Source organism: Sorex araneus, chromosome 10 (assembly GCF_027595985.1).
Source record: "Sorex araneus isolate mSorAra2 chromosome 10, mSorAra2.pri, whole genome shotgun sequence".
NCBI lineage: Eukaryota > Metazoa > Chordata > Mammalia > Eulipotyphla > Soricidae > Sorex > Sorex araneus.
The window spans coordinates 64,603,912-64,625,377 of NC_073311.1; the positions used below are offsets into that span (position 1 = coordinate 64,603,912).

Consider the following 21,466-nt stretch of genomic DNA (forward strand, 5'->3'; position numbering starts at 1 on the left):
CGCTGGTGACACAGCGTCCAGCAGGGAGATGCAGGCACGCCCTGTCCTCGGTGCGGCCCCTTGGGCTCCGGTACTGACGCCAGCCGTGTGCCCAGCCGCCTCGGGGGATGGTGGGGCCCGGGTGCCCGTCACAGCAGGGTCTGCCCAGGCCGTTGGTGTGGGCCGTGCAGGGCTGGGCACGTTGGCTGGGCGCGCGCTGACCGGAGGCCTGGCTGTGCCCCGGCAGGGTGGGGGACGCCCCCTTTCTCTCGCTGGTGGCCATGGGGCGCTGCCGCCGCCACGGCATGGAAAGCCCCCGGTCGCCGTCTCCTGTGGGTTTGTCTGTCCAGGGTTGGCCCGAGACCGGGTAGAGCTGCGCCCGCCCGTGTTGCTTGCAGAGCCTCAGGCCCCCGGCCTCGCTGCTGCTCCCGCCCCCGGGCCCCCGCAGTGCGTCTGCTCGCCCGCCTGCTCGTCCCGCAGCTCCGAGGGCCCCTCCCCACGGCAGGGCCTTGGGCTCTCGAACCCAGCGAGGATCTTGCTGCCTCAGGCCCACCCCTGAGCTCAGCCGCGTGCCCACTGGGTCTGTGGCAATCCTTTGTTTCATTGTATTTGGCTTTTTGGGTCACACCCAGCAATGATATGCCCAGGGGTTCCTCCTGGCCCTGCACTCGGAGTCACTCCTGGCAGTGCTCAGGGCACCCGGGGGGATGCCGGGGATTTGAACCCGGGTCAGCCACGTGCAAGGAAATGCCCTCCCTGCTGGACGATTGCTCCGGCCCTGTGGGATTCCTTTCACCAGGCTCCGGGAACCCAGGGGGGTGGGGGGGCCTCCCCGGCCTGAACTTGGAGGGAGGGAGCGGGCGGGAGGGGCAGCCCGGGGGGCCTCTCCAGCAGAGCCTCGTCTCCCCCAGGACAAAGAGCAGGAGCTGGAGCAGCTGACCAGAGAGCTCCGGCAGGTCAACCTGCAGCAGTTCATCCAGCAGACGGGGACCAAGGTGACCGTCCTGCCCGCAGAGCCCTCGGACGGGCACGCGCCCCACGCCGACCTGCAGCGGGGTAAGAAGAGGCCGGGGCACTTCCTGGGCTGGGAGGAAGTGGGCAGCGGCTTCCGCGTACCCCAGGGTGGCGGGGGGTCGGAATATCGGGACTCCCGGCCTGAAGCCGCTTCTCTGCGAGCCCCCCCCTGTCCTGTACCCGGTTCCCCTCCCCCTGCTCTGAGGGCGCTCGCGGGCAGCAGACTGAGAAGCAGTGCGCTCCCCCCTCAGAAGGACCTGGAACTGCTCACACAGTTTTGGGTTTTGCTTTTTAAGAAGACAGTGAAGTGAAATCGCTTTTTTAGAGGCTCGGATAGCACAGTGGGTAGCGCACGCGCCCGGCATGTTTCTGGTACCACGTGGGCTCCTTAAGGTCACGGGGTGCCACCCTGGACTCCCCGGGACACACTCTGTGGGGCCATGGAGGACCCTGAGCACCCCATGCTGGCCCTAGTGCCCCTGCACTGAACCCCTGGCCCAGCTGACCAGAGTGACCCCGCCAGGCCACTGCTTGGGAGCCCCCCCAGAATTATTTAATTTAGGGAAACAGGCATGAGTCAGGGGAGGGAGAGAGAGAGGGAGACGGACAGAGAGAGAAGGAGGGAGGAGGGTGGGGGGAGAGGGGGAAGGTGGGAGGGAGAAAGGGAGGGAGGGGAGAGAAGGGAATATATATATAGGGAGGGAGGGAGAGGGGGAGGGAGGGAGGAAAAGGAGGGAGGGGGGAGAAGGGGACCCAGAGACAGAGACAGAGATGGAGGGAGATGGAGAAAGGGAGTAGGGGCGAGGGAGGGGGAGAGGGACAGATGGCGAGGTCACACCTGTGCTGCTCCGAGGCTGCTCTGAGCCCAGCATGGCGTGGCCTGGAGCCTGCGCGCCCCCCCCCCCCCGCCCCCGCCCCGCGCCCCTGACGCCCGTCTCCCCGCCCCCCGCCCCGTGCCCCTGACGCCCGTCTCCCCGCCCCCCTGACGCCCGTCTCCCGTCCCCGCAGAGGCCCCCTTCCAGTCGGGCTCCCTGAAGCGGCCCGGCACGGCCCGGCAGCTCCCCAGCGACCTGCGCCTGCTGCAGAGCCCCGTGGCCGCCGGCTTCAACCCCGAGGGCATCTACGTCTAGCCGCGCCCGAGCCCCGCGCGCTGAGCAGAGCCCGGGGGGCCCCAGCCGCAGCCTCGGTTTCCCTGGGGGACACCGGAGCTCCAGGGAGGCGTTCCTACCGCGTGCATCCGTCAATAAAGCCGCGACTTGGGAGGAAAGAGCGCGCGCGGCCGGTGAGCTTCCTTCCCTCCCCGCTGTGCCCGCCCGCGGCCGGCGTGTCTGCCCAGCCCCTGCGTGGGCACCGCGGCCACAGGAGCCGCCCGCCCGGCCCCGCCGTCCTGCCTGCTGTGTGGCAGGAGTTTCAGGTCCTCTCGGACGCCGGGTGCACCGAGTCTGCACGGTAACTCCGGAGCCAGGGCTGCGGGCGTGGGAGAGGTGCCCCCTGCCACCGGGCATGCAGCCGCCACCCCCGCCCGGCTACGTGCCGCCCAGAGGTCCCCACGGCCGGCCAAGGTGGCGCTGTGCCCGCCACCGCCCGAGTCTCTGAGTCTCTGGAGGCCCCGAGGGTGGCGGGGGTCCGGCCCCCCCAGGAGAGCCAGGGTCCGGGCGCCTTTCTGCTCGGGCCGCTGGCGGGAGTCTCCACCGTCGTCTCTTTCCCTTGTGAAACCAAAAATGCGTCACCCCCAGCACCCCCCTCTCCAGGTGCTCCCCGGGGCGGGGGTCTCGGCAGAGCTGGACCCTCAGAGCCATGTCCGCCCTCTCTGCCCAGCACAGGGGCATCGACGTGAGATCAAAAGCAGTGTTTAATTCTACAAGAACAAACAAAAAAAAATATGCGTGATTTGTATTATTTCCATACGTGCAACAAAGCAAACGTGGGTTTGTATGTTGATGCCGTGGTCACACTAAGAGATCACCTTGTGCATGGGAGCGCCTCCGGACGTTTCTAAGACGTTTGGCTTATTTTTGGAGTAATGAATGCTGAGAATGCTGCTATATTTAGATTTTTCAGTGAGAAATTTCAAGAATGGCTGTGAAAATAGAAGCTTCTAGAACACTGAAAGTGATAATGCAGAGTTGCCTTTTCTAGTCTAGCTACATGGCAGACCTCAACTAAAGATACTGTTTCCTTTGGGTTCTTGGAGTTACTGAGTTGGCTTTGCCATTATGTTATTCTTCAGATAACCTGACCTACGAACGAGTCTTACTAAGTAACCACAACCTATATATATTTGCTCTCAATTTATAATAGTACTTTCATACCTACATACTGTAAAGTTAAGAAAATTTAAAAGAACTGATTTGTAGTTTTGTGACGACAATAATTGAATGCCCAATATATGCCTTACTTTTAAAGGGTTCCATCCTGTCCTGAGTTATTTTCTTACTGTTGTTCAGAGAAATTGGGATCTATTGACAAAATATTTTATAAATCGATCGCATTCTATTTAAATGCAAATGTTCAACTGAAGCTGCGTCGAGCTTGGCCCGTGTGAATCGCGACAATGCCTTGGAGGACTGAGCACCACCACGGCAGCACCCGCCCTGCCGCCTGCCTCCGTCCCCCCGAGGTGATGAGGGCTCACCTCCTCGTGCCCCCCACAGGCTCGAGTCCCCCGGCTCCTCTCCACGAAACGGACTGCAGACGGCACGTCACCTTCTAAGGGAGAAGCTTCTGGAAATGTGGACGTCTTCATTGAGCAGCTGCACCCGCGGACCCACCCCGCTCCTTCTGAAAACACGTCTTGAGAAATATTCTCTGAGTCTCTTTCTTAAACATAGGGAAGGAGAGTCCGGGGGTAGAACACCTTACAGCCGTCTCGGGGTGGGGTGGAGGGGTCGTACAGCAGGGAGGGCACTCGGCACAGTGCAGCCAGCCCCGTGCAGCCAGCCCCGTGCGTGCGTCCTGAGCACCAAGTCCCTGCGCACCGCCCCGTGAACTCACAGAGACACGAGTCTCTCTCCCGCTGTCTCCCCCATCGGGAATCTTGGCCGGGCGAGCTGCCACGTCTCTGGGTGCGTTTGGATGACAGCGGACGGCGTCGCGTCTGAGGGAATAATATAAATTCTGGTTATTAGATTATAAGGGTTTTTTTTTTGTTGGGGTTTTTAGGTTTGTTTTTTAAGGACACCCACGTTTTTTTCTCCTTTCCCTCCCTCCCCCCTTTAATATCTACCAGTATTAACGCCATCGGGAAATGATTATCTTACCAGGAACTGGCGGGAAGTGACAGATTCATTAACTCCCCGAGTTCAGATGAGAAGCTCGCGCTGAAACCCGGGGCGGGGTGGACTCGAGAGCAGGAACCGGGTCGCGCTCAGTCCCAGAGCGGGAATGAAGTCCTGCCTGTGCTCAGAGACGTTTCTCTCGGTGCGTGAGAGCAGAGTAGTCCCTCAGGAACACTCTCGAGCACTGTCCCCGTGGGCTGAGGAGATGGCGTGGAGGAGGCCGGGCGCCTTGCTCTGGGGTGTGCGGGCCTGCGCAGACGCCGGGCCTGGGGCGACGTCCTGAACTTTGGGGTCAGCGTCCCAGGAGACAGTCAGTGAGTGCTGCACCCGCAGCAGCTGTGAGCCTTGGGCCAGGCCCGCGTCAGGCCCCCGGCCCCTGCCCTCGGCCGGGCTAGGGCCCAACGCAGTTTTTATATTCTCAGAAACCAAATAAACGCAGAGGATTATTTAGTATACCGATGTTAAACCAGCAGACTATAGAGGCAATAAAGTACCTACATATCTATGGGGGGGGGGTTACAGCCAGGCTGGGGCGGGAGCTGGCCGCCCCGCGGACACAGACGGCGGGCGTGTCTCCTGCAGTGACACCCTGCGCTGGGCCGATGGCCTGTGACCTGTGTGACATGTAATTACTCTCCTGCTTTCGTTTCAAATGTGTATTTTGTGATGATCACCGCGAGCCACACGGCCAAGGCTGGATATCCTCACAGACAATAAATGTTCAGGATTCACGGGGCCACCGCAGTCGCCGGCTTGTTCCTTGCCTAGACGATGGTGCAAAGTGGGTGTGTGTGTCGCCGAGTCACTCGACTATTTCTCAGATTAGCTCCTGGCGGGAAGGAAGCTGTCTCCTCCGCCATAGACGGAATTTGGGAAAACTAGTGCGCCTCCCTTATTTCCAAAGAAAAGGAAACTGAATGAGCTCTGTGGTCCCACAGTCCCGAAAGGCCCAGAGTGCAGGGGTGGGAGGGAGGGAGCAGGCCTTTCCCCCATCACTCAGCTAGTGGCCCCCACCACATCGGGACTTGGGTCTGTTGAGAAACTACAGGATGGATTTTGGTGTCTACACCGTTTTTTTTTTTTCATGTAAAAGTTTAAAATACTGTTTTTGCTTTTTTCGTACGTTGGAGTTAGATCTTGGTGAAGGATCTAAGGCCCAAGATAAAGGAATTTGGGGACCAGAGAGTATACAGGAAAGGTGTTCGCCTGGCACATGGCCAGCCCGGGTTCGATCCCTGGATCTGCATATGGTCTCCTGAGCACTGCCAGGAGTGACCCCGGAGCATAACCAGGTGTGGCCAAAAATAACCCAAATAAATCATTTTTACAAAGAATTCAAATAGGACCCAGTCTGTTGCTACTTTGGGGGACCTTTGGGGACTTCGGGGGTCAGTGTTGCTGGCCCGAACCCCTGCCTGTCCCCCATTGGGTGCTGAGCAGGACAGGAGCCCTCACGCTGCCCGAGGTCACGGGCACTCAGTCACCCCCTCCTCCATCCCCGCAGATGGGCACCCCTGGGGCAGATGCGGAGGCCACGGAAACGCCTCTGGAACCAGCCTGGGGCCAGGGGGCCAAGTGGAGAGGGCGGTCGGCAGGGTGGGGAGGGGCCTGGGCCGCCCCCAGCGAGTCCCCCAAGCACCCGTGGGTGGACCCTGCAGGGGACAGGCCCGGCAGCCTGGGGGCCTGGGGTTGAAGCAGGAGAGACAAGACGGGTGCCCTGTGTCCAGGTGCCCCGTGTCCGCCAGCAGCTGCCGTCCCTGCTGGCCACAGGGGCAGTGCCAGCGAATGAGCCCCGCTCGGGAGCCCCCGCACCCCGGGCCGAAGGCCCCCTCCTCTTCCTCCACCTTCAGAACCCTCTTGCCCCAGCACAGTGCCACTAGCCACGTGTCCCCGTGTGTCCAGGGGGCCGGGTCTGGCCTGGGAGGCCGGGAGGGGGCAGCCGGGCCCCTGCGTCTAGGGCCCCCCTTGGCATCCAGCCGCCACGTGAGACAGGAAAAGCGCAGGGATGAGCTTTGGGGGGGGTTCTTTGTTTTCACTTCCGGGTCACACTGGCAGTGCTGGGACCTTACCTGGGACTCGTCCACCCCTCGGAGCCGCTTGCCCCTCGCAGGTGAGTTCTTCGAGCACGAAGCAGACGACATCCAGAACACACGGGTCAAACTGTCGGCTGGTAAATACGGCACAAGGGGGGGCGGGGAGGCAGCAGGGTACACCCGCCCAGCCGCACCCCTGCGGGCAAGCAGCCCCCCAGGCCTCCCTCCAGGAACACTCCAGAGGCCCCTCAAGCACCCGCCCTGGGCGGCCCTGGGGAAGGGAGCCTGGGAGAGAGCCGGGCGCGGACATGGGTGCCCACCCCACTCCCATTCCCGCCTTGGAGCGCGGCCGCCGTGCTGGGGAGACCCCGGCAGTTGCATCCCCCGACCCTCGGGGAGAGAGGCAGCACCCACCCCACCCCATCCGCCCGAGCCCCGTGGGAAGCTCCTGGGCCCCATGTGGCGCCCCCCGGCCCCATCACAGCCCCGTCCGTGCTAAGGGCACCCCAGCTTCCCGCACGCCCTCCTCTGTTCCGTGGCTCCCAGTGTGTGGGATGTGCATTCCCGGGGCCCCCCACTAATCCCAGTGAGTGGACGGAGCTCTCGGGGGGTCACTTCCTAAGAATCCCCCTATCCCCCCGGCGTCCCCCCCCTTCCGGGGTGCTCCCCCACTGTGTCCAGATGTCCCCCCCCCCATCTCAGTGGGGCACCTCACTCCTGAGCCGTTCCCACTGTCTCTGGGGCGTCCCCTGATGGTCCCAGGCGTGTCCAGGCCCGGGCACAAGCTGGCATGCGGGAGGGAAAGATGGTTGAGGGTGGCTTCCGGCCAACAAGAAGACACAGCCGTGAACAGCGGTGCCCTAGCCCGGTGGGGACAGGACGGGGACGTCCCCTGCAGCCCCGGCCAGTGGCACCGCTGCCCTCCCAGGGCCCCTTCTCATCTTTTTTCTTTCTTTTTAAATTTATTTATTTATTTACTTATTTTTGCTTTTTGGGTCACACCCGGCGATGCACAGGGGTTACTTCTGGCTCTGCACTCAGGAATCACTCCTGGCAGTGCTCGGGGGGCCCTATGGGATGCCGGGGGTCGAACCCGGGTTGGCCACGTGCAAGGCAAACACCCCACCCGCTGTGCTATCTCATTCTGGCCCTCTTTTTAAAATTTCTTATTTCGTTTTTTTTGGGGGGGGCAACACCCAGCAGTGCTCGGGGGTCCGTCTTGGCTCTATACTCAAGGATCAGCCCTGGGGGTCGGGGGCCACACGGGGTGCTGGGGCTTGATCCCAGGCTGGTGAGCGCCCTCCCCGCTGGACTCCGGCCCCTGCCCCACCCCCTTGCCAGTGCTCGGTACCTGACAGGCTCTCCACCCCACAGGGCACGGGCACCACCCTGTGGGCCTCGGGGTCCTCATTCCCGGCCTCATCCCTGAGGCCCCTTCTGTGCCCACCACTCAGGGCTACAGGCGCTGGGTTTCCTCAGGGTCCCGCCGGGGGCGTCCTTCCGTCCGGGTGCAGCTCTGCCCGGTACTGGGTTCTGTGACCAGGGCCCGGCGTCACCCACCCAGCCCCGGTGCTGGGTCCGTTTGCCCAGCTCAGGCTTCTGGCCTCGATCACCTTCTCCACGGTCCCTCGGGGACCCCAAACCCCGAGAGCAATGTCTAGAGTGAAGCCGAGAGCACCCCCCAAACCCGTTAACGACCTGGCCCGTGCCCCAGCGCCCCTGGGCGTGTCCCCGAGACTCAGGCTTCTTGCCGGTGATCCCTGGACCCGAGGGACGCGTCCGACAGATGCCAGCCCCATGGACCGTCCCTGGCCACAGCGGCCGGCCGGTGGCTTGGTTGAGAGAGCCGGAGAGGCTGCGTCCTCCCGCCCGGCCAGCCGCTGCCCTCTGCAGGCCGACTCGGTGTCCAGCAAGCCCCAGACACAGCCCCTCCCACCCCGTGTCCCCACTGGCCACAGCCGGGTGCTTGTTTCCGGGCCCCAGACGTTCCCTAGACGTCCTGTCGCACCTTCCGGAGCTGGGGGACCCTCCAGGCTGGGGACGTTCCCACCAGAGGCGAATGTTCGAGTTTTTCAATTCTGTTTTGTTTCTTTTTGGGTCACACCCGGCAGTGCTCAGGGGTTCCTCCTGGCTCTGCACTCAGGAATTACTCCTGGCGGTGCTTGGGGGACCCTATGGGATGCTGGGGACTGGGGCTGGCCGCGTGCAGGGCAAACGCCCTCCCCGCTGTGCTCTGGCTCCAGCCCCAACGAATGTCTGAGTTTGAAGGGTCTGAAACCCACCTTGGCGCCCAAACCAGCCCAAGCCTCGTTAGCCAGGCCCTGGCCCAGAGCCCCCTCCTCTCCCTGCCCCCACCCCCGCCGAGAAGCAGGGGCCAGGGGCAAGGAAACCAGGTCTGGGCCACTGTGCTCTGGGTGCCCCCGGGCGACCCCTGGCCCGGAGGTGGCTGTGGGCCTGGGCCTCCCCTTGTCTCACTAGCCGTGGGGCCTTTTTAAGCCACTTCAATGAATTCTGTCCCCTAACTTGTCCTTTGTGCCTCTGGAAGAACATTTCGTGGTTCTTTGTAATCTGACAGAGAAGCCGCTTCACCTATTCTACACACAGGTGGACGTGCTGTGTTGGCCTATTTACATAAAATGAAACAGTGGAGCCATAGCACAGCGGGTAGGGCATTTGCCTTGCACGCAGCTGACCCGGGTTGATTCCTCCGTCCCTCTCGGAGAGCCCGGCAAGCTACCGAGAGTATCCTGCCCACACGGCAGAGCCCGGCAAGCTCCCCGTGGCGTATTCTATATGCCAAAAACAGTAACAAGTCTCACAATGGAGACATTACTGGTGCCCACTCTAGCAAATCGATGAGCAATGGGACAACAGTGCTACAGTGCTATTATATAGCTATGTAAAATGAGGTGGTAGGGATTGGAGAGATAGTACAGCAGGTAGGCACTTGCCTGGCTCACAGCTGACCTAGGTTCAGTACCCCATATTGTTCCCCAAGACCTGTCAGGAGTGAGCCCTGAGCACAGAGCTGGGAGTAAGCCCTGAGCACTGCCAAGTGACACAAAATAAAGTAATGACATACTATCCTTTGATTTCTGTGTGTGTATGTGCATGCATGTGTGTGCATGTGTGTGTGTGCGAGTGTGTGAGCGTGCACGTGTGCGTGTGTTTGTTCTGTGGATTGAACCCAGGGCCTTTCACACATTCCTGACCCCCACTCACAGCCTGCTACGCTTCCTTAAACCCCGATCAGTTACAGACATCACAAACCACACACAGATCTGCCAGGAAAAATCCGTGATTGGGTGTGTTCTGAAAGCAAGCACAGGGGCGAGGGTCAGAGCACAGCAGGCAGCGTGCATGCCGATGGCCCGGGGTTCAACCCCAAGCACTGCTTACGGGCCCCTGAGCCCCACCAGGAGCGACCCCTGAGCACAGAGCCAGGAGCAGGCCCTGAGCACGATTCCCTCCTCAAATTAAAAAAAAAAAACTTGAAAAGTTGCTTCTCAGCCCGAACCCTTCCCAAGCCCACTCCAGCAGTGCCCAGACCTGCGCCTCCTCGCCAGGGGTGAGGCTGGCGGCCTCCGGTGCCCAGCAGTGGAAACACTGACCTCAGCTCTGACACGGGGGGGGGGCGGGGGGGGGGCTCCGACCTGCCCCACGCACCTCGCGACCCCGGCAGCTCAGCCCAGAGCCCCACTCGGTCCTGGCTTCGCTCCATGACGCCAGCACCCCCGGCGCCTGCTCCTGCTCTGGCCGGGGCATCGGCTGGCCCAGCGTGGACAGAGAGCAGGGAAGACGCCCGGCGTGGGCAGGGGGCGACCGCAGAGGAGGAGTCTGTGTGTCCGCCGCCCCGCGAGGAGCCGGCGCGGGCAGACTTGTTGTTACTGGTTTACGTGTGCCATGAGCCGCGTGATCTCGGGAGCAGCCTCTGCCCGGGCGGCTGTCCGCTGGGCCGGGAGCGGGGCCGCACTCCGTGGGCTTCCGGGCGGATGTCGATGTGGGCCACGATCGGGACCACGCCAGCTCAGGGCTCGGGCTCCTTCCCTGGGGCGCTCCAGGGCCGGGATGGGCACCGGGCCCCCACCTCCCGCCACCCCCAGCCCACACAAGTGTACGTGTCCTCATCACTCTGAGAGGCCCCAGCTCGAGGCGAGAGCTAAAATTCACACACGTGAAGCTTTTCTTCCCCCACGGAGACGCCGCCACGGCCGGGCCCGGAGCAGCAGCTGTTCTGCCTCTGGCCCTGGACTCGGAGCACGGCGCTGCCCCGCAGCACGCACGCCCTCGCTTCTGCTCTGCTTTCTCCTTTCCTCTCTCTTTGCCCGGCCAGGGCCAAGCCTGGGCCTCACGCGGACACGGCGCGTGCTCTGGCGGTTCCCGTGGCCAGCCCCCAAAGGTGGGAGCAGTCAGGCTTGCAGAAGAGCACTGAAGTAAGAGCTCCCTGTTCAGGCCGAGACGGGGCTGTGTGTGGGAGCCCCCGGTGGTGGACACACGGGGCTGTGGCCTTCCCGCCACCTAGCCCCAGCGCCCCTTCCATCTGGCATGTCTGGGATTCAATCTTTTTATAAGAAACAAGTGAACTTGGGCAGGACGTTCTGATTGGCTGGTGCTGAGAGGGTGATACGCTCATCGGCTCTCAGGGAGACCCACCCTGGGACCATGAAAGCCCCTCTGAGCCCAGACACAGCTCAGGCGTGGAGCACTTGCCTCGGGCGTGCGAAGTCCTGGGTTCAACCCTCAGCACTGAGAACTAAAGAAGTTTCTGAAGAAGGAAGAAAGGGGGCTGGAGAGATAGGCCAGCAGGTAGGGTGCCTGGCAGGCACTCGGCCCACCGAGTTTGAGCCCGGCGTCCCAGAGGGTCTCCTGAGCCCCACCAGCCATGATCCCTGAGTGCAGAGCCAGGGATAACAGGAAGGGGAGTGGGAGGGAGAGAAGGAGGGAGGAGAAAAAGGAGGAAAGAGGGAAGGAGAACAGGAAGGAAAAAAGAAGGAAAGAGGGAGAGATGAAGGAAGGCGGGAAGGAGGGAAAGAAGGGGGGAAGGAAGGAAGGAAGGAAGGAAGGAAGGAAGGAAGGAAGGAAGGAAGGAAGGAAGGAAGGAAGGAAAGAAGGAAGAGAGGGAGAGACGAAAGGAGGCAGGAAGGAGGGAAGGAAGGAGGGAGGGAGGGAAGGAGGGAAGGAAGGAAGGAAGGAAGGAAGGAAGGAAGGAAGGAAGGAAGGAAGGAAGGAAGGAAGGAAGGAAGGAAGGAAGGAAAGAAGGAAGAGAGGGAGAGACGAAAGGAGGCAGGAAGGAGGGAAGGAAGGAGGGAGGGAGGGAAGGAGGGAAGGAAGGAAGGAAGGAAGGAAGGAAGGAAGGAAGGAAGGAAGGAAGGAAGGAAGGAAGGAAAGAAGGAAGAGAGGGAGAGACGAAAGGAGGCAGGAAGGAGGGAAGGAAGGAGGGAGGGAGGGAAGGAGGGAAGGAAGGAAGGAAGGAAGGAAGGAAGGAAGGAAGGAAGGAAGGAAGGAAGGAAGGAGGGAAGGAAGGAGAGAAGGAAGGAAGGAAGGAAGGAAGGAAGGAAGGAAGGAAGGAAGGAAGGAAGGAAGGAAGGAAGGAAGGAAGGAAGAAGGAGGGAGGGAGGGAGGGAGGGAGGGAGGGAGGGAGGGAGGGAGGGAGGGAGGGAGGGAGGGAGGGAGGCGGGCTTGCTTTATTTCCTAGACTTTGCATTCCTGGAGCGCAATGCCTGCAGTAACAGCAGATTGTACACTAGGTGGCAGCAACCACCGCACATCCACTTGCTAGAAACCTTCGCTTTATTTGAATTTGCCTCCCTGCACTGATTTTTAAAGGCCCTTGGACACGGAGCACTGAGCCGCCCTGCAGGTCTCTGGTTCCTTAGGAATTAAGAGCTTTCTTTTTTATTATAAACTGAGTACTGGGACTGGAGAGATAGCACGGCAGGTAGGGCGCTTGCCTTGCATGCGGCTGACCAGGTTCGATCCTGGCACCGCCTACGGTCCCCTGAGCCCACTAGGAGTGATTCTTGATTGCAGAGCCAGGAGTCAGCCCTCGGCACCAACAGGTGTGCGCCCAAAACAAAACGAAAAGCAAACAGCAATGAACTTACTTCATCTGCCTGCAACTCCCCGTCTTGCTTCTAAGTTTCAGAATAACCAAGTCTGCGGGGTCACTCCACACAGCTTCTGTGTCGGGGGTAACGGGTGGCTTCTGTGGCTTGGATTCCCACGCAGGAGCAGGCAGTCCTGTGCCCCTGGGGAGTCGGGGCCTCCAAGGAGCTCTGTGTGCCGGGGTAGCCGTCGGAAACCCAAACGCAACCCTGAACTCGTGTGACTCGTCAGAAAAGGAGCCATAGCATCTCACGGGGATGGACGCAGAATGTCCCCAAGGGAGACGGACCTCGAGGGCTGTGTTTCGGAGGAAATGACGTGCGTGAGTGTGCGCCAAGACTCGGAAAGTGGCGAGAGCAGCCTGGGCCGGCCAGCGGCTGAGCCCCGCATGCGGGTGGGGTTCGACTGTCCCCACAGATCATCCAAATCAAACGTTATCATTGTCTGTTTTATTTTTTCAGTCTGTGTGTGTGTGTGTTTGGGGGAGGTGGCACCCAGCTGTGCCGGGGGTTTACTCCTGAGGTTGACCCCAGTTGGCCCCACGCCAAGCAGGCTCCCTACCCACTGCGCCATCTCTCCGGCCCCTAGATCTGGAGTTCAACTCAGGCCCCTTGATCTACGGAGACTCACTGCAGCGCCACCCCCAGGGCCAGCGCCCTCCCCGCTGCCCCTCCACCCGGCTCCCTCGCTCATCCAGTCCCTGTCCGAGGCCGTGCACAGCTGTGCGGCTCTCGCTGGCCGGGCGGCCTGGGCCCCCGGTGGCCAGCAGTCCACTTTCTCCGGGCCCCTGTCCTGCCTGGACATGCTCATTTCCATGACCCGGGGCCGAGATGTGCCCACGGCAAAGCTTTCCCCTGTCTTGCTGCTCCACCTGCCACAGGTAAGTGGAGTCACTGGGTATCTGTCCTCTGTCTGTCTGTCTGGACGCGCTTGTGACCACGCCCCCTCTGGCCGCCCTGTGAGTCTGTCCTGCCTTGGGGCTGCTCTGCATGTCGGTGTGTGTCGCGGCCAGCCCCTTTACCTGCTCTGCGGCCATCGGCACCCGGCACCCGGCTGCTGCTCACGGAACACGGGGCTGCGTGTGTGCTCCCAGCTCGGCATTTTGACAGAACCATGGCTTAAGGGTCGGGGCTGGAAGTTCCAGGCCCCACCATGCTAAAGACAGCGACTGTTAGACTCTAACCGCCAAAGGGAGAGAGAGAGTGAAAGAGGGACGGTGCCTCTGCAGAGGCGGGGGAGGGAAGGGGCAGGGGTGGCGGGAGGGACACTGGGAACATCGGATACTGTCACTGTCGTCCCGTTGCTCATCGATTTGCTCGAGCGGGCACCAGTAACGTCTCCATCGTGAGACTTGTTGCTGTTTTTGGCATATCAAATACACCACAGGTAGCTTGCCAGCTCCACCGTGCGGGCGGGATACTCTCGGTAGCTTGCCAGGCTCTCCGAAAGGGGCAGAGGAATCGAACCCAGGTTGGCCGTGTGTAAGACAAACGCCCTAGTCGCTAGACTGTTAGAATAATTTCTTTTAACACTTCTTGCAAGTCAGGTCTGCGGGCAGTGATTCTTAGTTTCTGTCTCAGAAAGTGTATATGCCTCCTTCATGTGTGGAGAATATGTTTTGTTGGATACAGCACCTCCCCGGTTACTGGGGGTGGGGAATGGCCCCCGGTGGAGGGATGGGTACTTCACCACTGTACGACTGAAACAAAATCATGAAAGTTTGTTAAGTCTGTAAGGTATCTCACGGTGAGTCATTAAAATAAAATTTAAAAATAAATAAATAAAGACAGCAACTGCCGATCCCAGATCCCAGTCCCCCAGGAAAGTCCCCTTGACCAGTTAATCACACAGCTGGGGGGGGGGGCTGGGCATGTCACTTCCTGTCTTGGAGGGGGGTGGGGCCCTGAGGACTCTGCAGGGCACTTCTGGGGTTTCCAGGGACAGGGGAGAGTTGTTGGGAGCCTCAGAGCCCCTGCAAGGCCAGGCAGATGGGGGGCCCCACCCCCCAAAAGGAGGGGCACCAGGTCCCGCCCCCACAGCCGGGACAGCCAATGGGGCTCCTTTGCTTGGGAAGTCAATCCTTTCATCCTGTGACTCCTGAGGAAAACAGGGCTCCCTGGCGGGCACCCACTGGGCGCCTGGCTAAAGACGCGCTTCCACTCTCCCGGAGGGCACAGGGGCAGGCCCTGGGGCAGGTGCATGGGCGCACAGCACATCCTGGCAAGCTCAAGGCCTCGAGTTCAAGCCCCGCTACACGAGTCCCGAGCAGCACCCCGGCACCTACTGTGGCCCTCGGCCAGGCCCACGTGGTGGGGCCCGTACACCCAGGGGCCCCAAAAGCATCAATATAGAACAACTCAGAAAGGGAGCTGTGTGTCTGGGTTTGGTTTGTGGCATGCCCAGCTGTGCTCAAGGGCTGACTCCCGGCTCTGTGCTCAAAGATGACTCCCGGCTCTGTGCTTAGGGCTGACTCCAGGCTCTGTGCTTAGGGCTGACTCCAGGCTCTGTGCTCAGGGCTGACTCCTGGCTCTGTGCTCAGAGATGACTCCAGCTCTGTGCTCAGGGCTGACTCCAGGCTCTGTGCTCAGGGCTGACTCCTGGCTCTGTGCTCAGAGATGACTCCAGCTCTGTGCTCAGGGCTGACTCCAGGCTCTGTGCTCAGAGATGACTCCAGGCTCTGTGCTTAGGGCTGACTCCTGGCTCTGTGCTCAGGGCAACTCCTGGTAGAACAGAGGGGACTGGATGAGGTGCCAGGGACCAAACCCAGATCAGTCATATGCAAGATAAGTTTTTTAACCCCTGTACAATTTCTCTGGCCGCTTCTTCAAGTTTCTTCTAATGTGCTACTAAAGGGTTCTTGGGATACTTAAAACCCAAAACTGAAAGCTAAGAATAGCAACAGAAAGGCCAAAATTGAAACCCAATGACTGATAAAAATTCATAGAGGGAAGCACAACTTTGGCTATAGACAATAAGCTGAATAAAGATTAAAGCAAGAATATATCATCGAAAAAGAAATCACTGTATCACTGTCATCCCGCTGCTCGTCCATTTACTTGAGCGGGCACCAGTAATGTCTCCATTCGTCCCAGCCCTGAGATTTTAGCAGCCTCTCCTTACTCGTCTTTCCCAACGATTGGAGGCTCTCTCAGGGTCAGGGGAATGAGACCTATCATTATTGTTTTTGGCGTATTGAATACGCCACGGGGAGCTTGCCAGGCTCTGCCCATGTGGGCGGGACATTCTCAGTAGCTTGCTGGGCTCTCCAAAAGGTACGTGTGTGTGTGTGTGTGTGTGTGTGTGTGTGTGTGTGTGTGTGTGTGTGTAAAGAAACTGCCATTTAGGGGCTGGAGCAATAGCACAGCGGGTAGGGCGTTTGCCTTGCACGCGGCCGACCTGGGTTCAATTCCCAGCATCCCATATGGTCCCCTGAGCACCACCAGGGGTAATTCCTGAGTGCAGAGCCAGGAGTAACCCCTGTGCATCACCAGGTGTGATCCAAAAAGAAAAAAAAAAAGAAAAAAAGAAACTGCCATTTAAAAGAATGTACGTTAAATGGAAATAAAGGGCCCAGAGCACAGCAGGGAGGGCGCTTGCCTGGCACGGGGCCAACCCAGGTGGGACCCTCAGTATCCCATAGGGGCCCCTGAGCACCATCAGGACTGACTTCTGAGTGGAGAGCTAAGAATTACTGAGCATCACCTGGTACCCCCACAAACAAAGATGAAAATGAAGTGAAAAGAAGCAAAATACTTTTAAATAATAATTTAAGATTAATAAACGGATGAAACCCCAAATATATCCAGGTTAGAAGCCAACAGTTCCTAAGGACCATACGAAATCGGGCACGAGGTTCCTGTCCCAAACGAGAGACGAGACAGAGACCAGCCTGCCCGGGGGGACACTTCCGGTACCCCGGAGCCCGCTAGGACGGATCCCTGAGCACAGAGCCAGGAGTAATCCCTGAGCACCTCCAGGCGTGGCCCCAACCGAAACACACCAAACAGGGGGAGAAGAGAGCTCAAGTATCTCTGCAACAGTCAGAATCTGTTTCTGGGGCCTGGGGGTCCGGGGCCCTGCCGGCTGCGCCCCAGGCCTGCCCCCAGCTCTGCGCTGGGGCATCCTGCCGTGCAGGGGTGGAGCCAGGACCTGCCGCGGGAGAGATGTGCGGGCAGCAGAGGCCGAGGGGGGAGGGCAGGGAGGTGTCGGAGCACATGCCATGAGGCCGGGGCCCCGTGTGACCCAAGGCCCGGAGCTGGGGCCGGCTGAGGTGCTGGGAGGGAGCCCGGGCCTCACCCCTGCCCGGTGCCAGAAGCCACCTCAGCAAGCAACCGGCAGGGAGGACTGGGCATTAATCCCCTCACAGCTGGACGGCGGCGGCAACCTGACCCCCTCCACCGCCCTGGGCTTAGCTCCTCCAAATTTAGCCCCGGGCAGACCCGGGCCGCCTCTCAGATCAATAACCCGCAGGGCCAGCGGCCCCCCGGCTGTCCCGTGTCCCCCGGGAGTTCCTCCAGGGACTGGCACGAGGCTGCGCCCCTCCCCAGGTTTAGAGGAAGAAAAGCCACGTGTGCGATCTGCGTTCTGTGGGTCCCCCCACTGGGCCCGGCCAGGAGTGCCCGGGACTTTCCAGGGCAGCGCTGGTCGCTGGTCACGGCGTGCAGCCCTGCCAGGGGCGGCTCAGAAAGGAGCGTCACCTGCCAGGGGCCGGCTGGCGGGAGGACGGGAACAGAGGGGGGTGCCCAGGGGGACACCCCGAGGAAGCGGGGCTCTCTGGCGAGTGGGGGTCCGGGAGAAGAGGCCTCAGGCGCAGCAGGAGGCACGCGGTCACGGCAGGGTCGGGCTCGGTGGCACGAGGTCACGGCAGGGCCAGCCAGGCTGAGCCTCAGCGGGGGCCCTGGGATCAGGGTTCGGGAGACCGTGATGCCAGCACCAGGGTGACAAGAGTCTGTCCTCAGCTCAGCATCTCTAGGCCACCGGCCTTGGGGAGTCTGGAGCTAAAATGGGGGGGGGGGCGGGGGGGAGTTTGGGGCTGAGTCAGTGGTGCTCAGGGGTCACTCCCGGGGCTCTCGGGATACTTCGTGCAGCGGAGCCTGGAGCAGGGCGGCCACAGCGACCCCCTGAACTGGCTCCTGCTTTCCTGGCCCTGGGGCCCAGCCTGCCGCCCCGCCGCTGGGTGGCTTCCGGGGGGCCGGTGCAGACAAGCTGCTTTCTAACAAGCGGCGTCAGCAGGAACCCTCAGGGCACACGGCGACGCTGAGAGCAGCTTCCTGGGCACTCGCCTACTCAGGGCTGGCCGGGGCTCCGTGCCTGGCGTCCCACGGGGTCCCCTGGGCAAGCAGGCTGTGCCCCCCAAACACAAGACACATGTTCTTAAAAAGGGAAAGAAAGAATAAAGAGTAGAGGGTAGGGGTGGGGCGGGGAGGGGAAAGGAGGCTGGTGGTGGGGCTGGTGGTGGCAGGCCTCGACTTCAACAACTTTGTGAATCACAGTTCTTTAGTTGGAGAAAAAAAACCTTTTTTCAAAGTAGGTGTCACACGGCGTCTTGGTTTCAGCTTCTGGAGGGACGCGCGGCCTGTGCTCACCTGCGGCCTGCCCGCTCCATGCCCTGTGGCCCACAGCCGGCCGCGGCTGCAGGCAGAAATCCTCGGGACACGGGACGGGGCCCAAGCGTGGTGAGGCTGGGGTGCGGGGTGCGGGGTCATGGGGCTCGGACCTCTCCCAGCCCCAGGAACGCTTCCTCAGAAAGGGGGGCTGGAGGGGCAGTGCTCATGAGTCCAGCGGCCCGTGTGGGAGCAGGAGGCGGCCATCCCACCCATGCCAACACCGGGCACGGGCACGGGGCAGGCTGGGAGGAGCAGACCGTGATGCGGCACCTCTGGGTGCAGCCAGCGGCCAGGGCTGGGCAGGAGGTGCAGGGGAAGGTGGGGGAGTGCCTGGCAGGGCACAGTCCTCAGCCGCCAGCTTGCCGGTCAGCGCGCCCGAGGGCACTGCCCTGGGGGGAGGGGGCAGGAGCCCGGCTACCACGGGTGCCCGCAGCGGCCTGGTGAGAGGTGACCCAGGTTGGACAGCTCGTGTCCAGGCTGTTGTGGGAACGGAGACCCGGCTAGGATTGCGACAGCCGGACGGAGCGCTGCCAGGCGTGGCACCCAGGGCCAGGGACACCAATGCTGGCACCAAAGCCGCCTCCCAAGCAGGGCACACCGGTGACTGTGCCTGGGGCAAGGGGTGGAAGCGGCTGGAGCTGGGAGTCCCTGAGGGGGGCGGGCAGCGAGGCATGGCCGAGGTCTGGGGGCACTGAGAATGGGCTGGGGCCCTGGCGCCTCGCCTTTCTCAGCTGCCGGCCACCCAGACGGCCGTGACTCCTCCGTCCTGTGTCTGCTCGGTTTGGGGCCCCACCCGCCGTGCTCAGGACCGGCTCTGTGCTCGGGAATTACTTCTGGCGGTGCTGGGATCAACGCGGTTCAGCCGTGAGCAAGGCGAGCCGCAGCCCTGGGTTATCCTCCTGGCGCTTCGTTGATCTAAGCTCCAACCAGCCTCCGTGCACTGACAACCACAGTCGCCACCACCTGCGCTGTGCCCAGACAGAGCGAGATGCTGGGAGGTCTGACGGGCCCGCCCGGGGAACCAAACAAGCTGGGTTGTATCGTTGTTTGTACTGTGGGCTGTCCCCACACGTGGCCAACAGCAGGAGCCCCGTGTGACTTCCACACCCTTTTACAGTGGATCAATACGCAGGCCCACCCCAGGGAGACCCCTCCAGCCACGAAGCAGCCCCGGCGTGGACGGCCCACAGGGCCCGGTCTGCGCCCTCTAGCCGGCGGCCATCCAAGCAGGCCCGGCTGTCTCAGCAAACACTGGCAGCAGACCCGTGCAAACAGAGCTGGCGACGCCGGAGCTCACTTTTCATCACATGTCCCGAAGCGGACTTGCAGGGGGCACGGGTGCTTCCGGGCTTTTGCAACACCTCCGGGTGTGCTGGGGATCGAAAGGGCACCGGGAAGCTCGGGGCCCTCCAAACCAACGGTTCACACGCGCGCGACGGCACGCACGCCCGCTCCGGCAGGTCACAAATCCAGTGCCATTCCGAGAAATGCAAGGGTACAGAGACTGATTTTTTCCCCAAAAAAGAAGAGGTGAATAACGTTCAAATAGGCGTTTGCAGCCCCCCCCCCCCCCAGAGCCTCAGCCGGGCTCCACTGATCTCCCGCACTGCGCTGTCCACATAGGAGCCTCCCCTGCGCTGCGGTGCCCCTTCCGCGGCACAGCGGGCACGACCCTGCCCTGCAATGCCCCTTCCGTGACGCACCTGGCACGACCCTGCCCTGCAATGCCCCTTCCGCGGCGCACCTGGCACGCCGTGTCCCGCGCCCGTCCTTACAATGCAGGAGCCCGCCCGGTGCCCTGCGCATTCCGTCTGCAGAACTGCGCCAAGGGCGGCCGCGACAGCTGTGGGGCACGTCTGGGTCTCCGCGGGGCTCCCTGGCACGTGCGCTCGCGTCCTCGGGTGGCCCGTCCCGGTGCCACCCCGAGGCCGCAGCGTCCCCCGCGCCAGGGTAGGCGGCCCTGGGCGCGCACGGGCGGACGCGCGGGTGGCGCGGGGTGGGGAGGGGTGCCGGGGGAGGGGGGCGCGCGGGGGGCGGGCGCGGGGGTGCAGGGGGCGGGCGCGGGGAGGCGCGCAGGCGCGGGCGCGCCCCGCCCCCCTCACGTGCGGCGCAGCGTGTGCCCGGGCATGTGTGGGCGCACGTGACGGCCCGCGCCGCCCCCGCCGCCGTACTTTGAACCCGCAGGATGACGTCACCGCGCGCTCCGCAGCCGCCGGGCCCCGCAACGCGGCACGCGGGGGAGCGGAGCGCGCGGGCAGCTGGGGGTGCGGGGCGGGGGTCCGAGCACGCTCCGCGCTCCCTCCTCCTGCACCCCGCGGACTCGCGGGGCGGAGCGCGCCCTCCCCCTCCCCTGCCCCCATCACCCACTTGCAGCCCGGGCGCATCCTTAGGAACCGGCCCCACCAGCTGCCAGCCTTCCCTCACGGCCCTAGAAACACCCCTGGGGACTCCCTTTCCCGCCTCATTCCCACTCCCCTCCGCTGGCGCAGACCCCCGGGTCAGTGAGGCTTGACCTCCTTTCTGCCTGTCTCGCGGGGCTGGGTGGGGGTCGCGTCCTTTGCCTCTGTCCCCCGCCCCCCAGGCCCCGGGGTTGCGCGTCTCCCCGCCCCTTACTGCGGGAAGAGGCCCCCTGAGAGACAGACAGGCGCCCTGCGGGGCCCTGGCACCCCCAGCCGCCCAGCCGCGCGTGGTGGCATTTCCCGCAGGAGCCCCCCGGGTCGTGGCCAGCCCCGGGAGATGAGAGCGCCGCGCTCTCGTGGCTGTGAGTGATGGACACAGTGGTCAACCTTAACGGTTAGAGAGCGGTGCGTGGGGTCAGGGCACTCCCGGGCTGCCAGCTCCTAAGGCCACTAAGTGACCCCCAGCCCGCAGCTGCCTTCTCTCCCCGCCCCCCGCGTGGCGCTTGCTGTGTTGTCCTTTGTTTTCCTGTGCGCCCCCGCGCAGCCCTCCCCCCCCCCCCCCCCCCCGACCCAGAGCCTCAGGTTAGTCGTTGCTCCTTTTACCGCAGTGCCAGCCCCAGCAGCGAAACCCAAGCCCGCGTGTGCCCGGCCTGCGGCAGACTCTGCGCCGGGCTCCAGACGGCGGGCTGCAGAAGGCGGCCCACCCCGGGACCCCCAGGGACGGGACTCGGGCAGCGTCTGGTGGAACTTTCCCTTTCCATCCAGCCGTGGCATTGGCTAGGCCAGCTGCCTTCCTCGGGAGGGGGCACACCCGGTGGCGCTCAGGGGCTCCTCCTGGCCCTGTGCTCATGGGTCACTGCAGGTGGTGTCCCCCCCTCCCCCCGCCCATGGGACCCCAGCTGCCTTTTTACATGGTGGTGCAGAGCGTGGCCGAGGGCTGGGGAAGCAGAAAACGCTTGTCACTCTACCACTGCACAGTTTGGAGAAGTGCCCCGACTTACTCTAAGTTTAGACACAGCCGGGTGGGTGTGGCTCCCGGGCCAGCCGCGGTG

At 62.4% G+C, this 21,466-nt stretch overlaps 1 protein-coding gene across 1 annotated transcript in view; it reads left to right on the plus strand.

Annotated features, from left to right (window-relative positions):
• The window catches only part of RASSF8 (Ras association domain family member 8), a 54,815-nt gene extending 49,808 nt beyond the window's left edge, over positions 1-5,007 (plus strand). Inside the window, exons 5-6 of the mRNA XM_055118254.1 lie at positions 891-1,035; positions 2,002-5,007. Of these exons, the coding sequence (XP_054974229.1) occupies positions 891-1,035; positions 2,002-2,123 (267 nt within the window). The 3' untranslated portion in view covers positions 2,124-5,007. The remainder of the gene's footprint in view (positions 1-890; positions 1,036-2,001) is intronic.
• Positions 5,008-21,466: the final 16,459 nt, after the last annotated feature.